This window comes from Pterocles gutturalis, unplaced genomic scaffold, assembly GCF_000699245.1.
Source record: "Pterocles gutturalis isolate BGI_N339 unplaced genomic scaffold, ASM69924v1 scaffold45423, whole genome shotgun sequence".
In the NCBI taxonomy this organism is placed as follows: domain Eukaryota; kingdom Metazoa; phylum Chordata; class Aves; order Pterocliformes; family Pteroclidae; genus Pterocles; species Pterocles gutturalis.
Window position 1 is genome coordinate 1 of NW_010119665.1, and position 4,417 is coordinate 4,417.

Genomic DNA, 4,417 nt, shown 5'->3' on the forward strand with positions numbered 1-4,417 from the left:
ACCCCCCGTCCCTCCCGGCCCCCCCAGGAGTGCCTGTGTTTCCCTGCAGTAAGGAGAAGGACCGGGCGAAAGCCCCCGTGAAGAAGAAGGAGGACCCGAGTGCCATCAAGGAGCGGGAGGTGTAAGTGCTGACGACGCTTTACGGAAGGAGGGAGCGAGGGACGGCCACGCTGCAGGCTGCAGCCGAGGGTGTTTCTGGGCAACACTGTCGGGAGTAGGAAATGGTGCCCCAAACCAAGAGACTGGGCTTGGGAGGCAGTGAGAGGCCTGGTGGGTCACCTTCCTGTGTTGCCCTGTGTTGTTTCTGCTCGTTATAGTTCCTTCATTCTGTGCAAGTTGTAGCATTGGATATTATGTTAATTGCAATTAACTGATTTGAATTGTTTGTCTTCCTGGCAGCCCCCAGCATCCCTCTTGCTTATTCTTCCAATATAATACCCAGCTGGGCCCCCCTTATCACATCCTGGTTGACACTAACTTCATCAACTTCTCCATCAAGGCCAAGCTGGACCTAGTGCAGTCAATGATGGACTGTCTCTATGCCAAGTGTGAGTGTGGGCATCACTTGCAGCTTCTGCTGGACCACGTAGTGCAATAGCATGCTTGTGATGTGCTTTATTGGCCCCATATCACTAGCTAAGGATAACAGAAATCTTGAAAAAAAAGATACATGCTATAATCATCGAGCACATTGTTCATGGCTATCATAACTGTGGAACTGTCTTTGGTTTTAGTCAAACAACGGTCTTAAATGCTAATCTCAACAAAGGTAAAGCACTAATAACTTAAAAATATAAAATTACCATGGCATGGTTAAAAGCAGTGGCTCTGCATTTCACCATTCTGAAGCCTTATTAGTTCTTATAAGTTTAAAACTGTAAGTGGTATGTTTTAGAGTTCCATGGTAGTTCCTGGGCATGTGGGCAATACTGTAGAGGTCAGTAAATAAATATTGCTTGGTTTTAATACAGGCTTTCTTTGCATGTAGGCATTCCATGTATCACAGATTGTGTAATGGGGGAAATTGAGAAGTTAGGACAGAAGTACCGTGTGGCATTAAGGTAGGTACAGGGTGTTCTCCGTTTCTAGAACTTAATGTTTTAATATAAATAAATGAAAAGCACGTTCCATGGCAATGCTCCTGCACTAGAGGGTGTTTAGGTTGTTGCAGAGTCCCAAACTGGGTTTTGTTTCTCTGGCTGTATGAGATCAGTATGATGGCTCACACTTTAGATTATGTTTTTAAAAACTAAATGCTAGGTATGAGTGCATAATATTGATCTGGAAATCTTCCACACATGCCCCCCCCCACCCTGCCCCGACTTTCAACATAACACTTCCTCCTGTTTCTCTCTCTATATATAGGGGGTTTTTTAATTATAGAAATTTCTAAAAATAAAGAAAGAAATGACCCAACTCTTATGGAACCTCATGTTATTCCTGTAGGAGAAGGTAGCATGTATTGATAATCTAGAGGCAAGTTATTTTGTGATCTGTAGAAAACTAGTCTAGTGTAGTTTGTGTTCTCCAAGTGTACCAGTCAGATGTATTGTTCTTTACGTTTTATTTTGGCCCGTTGTGTTCTAAAGTAACTGAGTGCATCCCCTAAACAGCTTTGATGTTCCCCTTCAGAGGGGAGGTGAAGTGTTTCTATATGAATGGTACTAAAGATCAGATACCACATTAAGTTCTGCTTCTTCCCACAGTTAACTTGTTTTGAGTGACTTTGTTAGGCAAGAGCTTAGCATTGTGGGGATCTTGAACCCCACTAACAAGTACTAAGAAATACTTAACCTATAATAATTAGCCAGACCAATTGCATTCTTTTTTTTGCTTCTCATTTCAGTTGACTGTTGTGTACCATTCACTCCATCCCTTCAGTCCTTGTTTTGAGAATAACATGCTGCATATCATAGAAGGGGGTGTTCCTGTTCCTCCATACTGTGTTACTGTACACTCTGGTCTGATTGCTGCAATGGTGCCTTATATGTCCCCACAGAATTGCCAAGGACCCTCGGTTTGAACGCTTACCATGTATGCACAAAGGAACCTACGCAGATGACTGCTTGGTACAGAGGGTCACTCAGGTATTTCTGTTTCTGAAAGTTCCTATACTGTGCTAACACACTAAAAATTCCTGAACCCTCCTAGTTACTAATGACTTAAATTTCCTGGAGAGTAACTAAAATCTCATTAAGGGGCAGTTTCAGTCACCTTCATTGAGCATTCTTGTTGTATAGGACAACATCTAGGATGGGAAAGCTGTCAGCTAGGAAGGCTTGACAGCCTTTGTATGTTTCATGGAGTGTATTTAGATGAGCAGGAAGATTTTACTAGTCTGCTCTGGAGTTCTGTACAAGTCCTAGTAATGCCTCACTAAGGATATGTAGCCCTCTTGTGTTAAATCAGCTCACTGAATAGAAGCTTTTGCTAAGCTTTGTCTAATTTCTGTGGATTCACTGGTATTGAATCTGACTCACCTCTTTTTTTTGCAGCACAAATGTTACATCGTGGCCACAGTGGATAAAGAGCTCAAGCGGAGAATACGAAAAATCCCAGGAGTGCCTATAATGTATATTTCCAGGCACAGGTAAGGGGCCTTTGACAGGGAGGGACACTGCCTGGTACAGTCCTTGTTTGACAGGGACTGTATGGCTCTGTATTTCTCTCGTGCATTATGCAGGCTGTAGTAAATAGCCTAGTGTCTGCAAAAATGTAGAAGTACAGCTGCTGCTGCTGGGAGGAGACTGGTTGCAGACCCACTTTTATTGCACTCTACGTGTTCATTTGCCTTTACCTGGAAAACTAGCTTCCTTGAGGCCAGCGTTGCCATTGATCCAGCAGCAGCAGCAGGATTACCACGCAAACACATTCTACAGGTTCTCAAGGACAAGAACCATTCTTGTCCCATATTCTGTTTGGTAGCTTTGTATACCCTCAGCTAAGAGACTGAATTTGCTTCTTAGCTAAAAATCAAACCAACTAAAAAGGACGCTAGTGCAGCAATTTCAAAGCATCACATTTTTCTGGTATCTGCAAGTATTGGCTCACTTTATTTTTTAATATATGTAGTAGAATCAGTGATCCATTTTAAAAACATTTGCTTAAATTAATTTTCTGTACCTTCCAAAGCATTTGTAAAACGTAGACTAAGACGACTTTACCTTTGTTTGTCATATCCAGTGTTTTAATATTTCTTCTACATAATGTACAGCCCAGAAGAACCTATGCCAAATTGTTTCACAGTTTGGTAGATATGTTTGGTAGTATGGTAGGGAGAGAAGTCAGGATGTGGAGAGAAAAGGGTCAAAGTCTTCAGATGAGATGGGAGAGGTACTGGAAGGGAGGCAGAGGAGACAGTCTAGTAATACGCAGACAGAGCAGTATGTCAGAAATTAGGAGGCTGTTTGCTATAAATATGTAAAGTCTTAACTGATCTGTAATTAGAATGTGGCTCAGAAGACTTTTCTCTCAAAGCATCTTTGCCCCCAGGTGAACCCAGAACACTCTTATTCACTGTGGCCCTGAATCATAAGTTGAATGGCCAAAGTTTTATTCTCCACGGTGGTCTGCTCTTAAATCCTAAGTCAAGATCTTACAAAACCACCATTTTTTTTCTTCTGTGGAGATAAGTTTTTGAGATGACTGATTTCTAAGGAGTTTGAGGTGAAGGATAACAGCAACCTTATGAAGGCTTTTCACTTTCAGAGGTAATCTTTTTCTTCCTGGAGATCTGAGTGCAAATAGAAATGCAACAAAGCTTCTTGCTGTTCAGTCTGCCTGTAAGCATGTTGCTGCATGGGAGGGGAAGCAATGTGGAGCAGGTTGTCTTCACAGTTTTTCCCTCTGTCTTTCTCAGATACAACATTGAGAGGATGCCAGATGATTACGGAGCTCCTCGATTCTAACCTGTCCAACCAAGCCATCGATGCCAGGACTCTGAGCCAGGATAAGGGTCCTTCTGGTTCCAAATCTCCTTCCTTTTTTGCTGCGACTCTGCTCGTAGGACTGTGGGTGACATTGGACTGACATCCCAGCCTTCATCTTCTAAGAAGAAGCTACCTTGAAGAGTCTGTTTTTATTCATCCTTGCTCTGACTTGGCCTGATTACCTAGAGCTGGGAGAAGCATATGGGAAAGGGGGGACAGCAGTGCCCAGAACATGCCTAACTCTCTCTTCATTGGGATAATTGGAAAAACTGATTTTAGCATTCTTAATTAAATATTGGTGATGCAGCTCTGGCTAAGAATGAAACCACAGAAATTTCAGAAGTTTCTTATTGCTGCACCTGCAGCAGGACAGGTATTCCTCTGGGAAATTCCCTCGCATCTATCCCATGAGCAAATCGGAATCTGCATTCTGGAGAAAAGCTGTCAGATCTGCACCAGTTGGCATCCCTTCTCTGGACCAGTGGTCT

The 4,417-nt window shown here is 42.7% G+C and overlaps 1 protein-coding gene across 1 annotated transcript; it reads left to right on the forward strand.

Annotated features, from left to right (window-relative positions):
• The first annotated feature begins 37 nt into the window (after positions 1-37).
• Positions 38-4,129, forward strand: FCF1 (FCF1 rRNA-processing protein). Its single transcript, XM_010076637.1, has 6 exons — positions 38-121; positions 400-548; positions 989-1,061; positions 2,000-2,087; positions 2,496-2,590; positions 3,860-4,129. Exons 2-6 carry the CDS (start codon positions 524-526, stop codon positions 3,906-3,908), a joined length of 330 nt encoding a protein of 109 aa, XP_010074939.1. The 5' UTR covers positions 38-121; positions 400-523; the 3' UTR covers positions 3,909-4,129.
• The last annotated feature ends 288 nt before the right edge of the window (positions 4,130-4,417 follow it).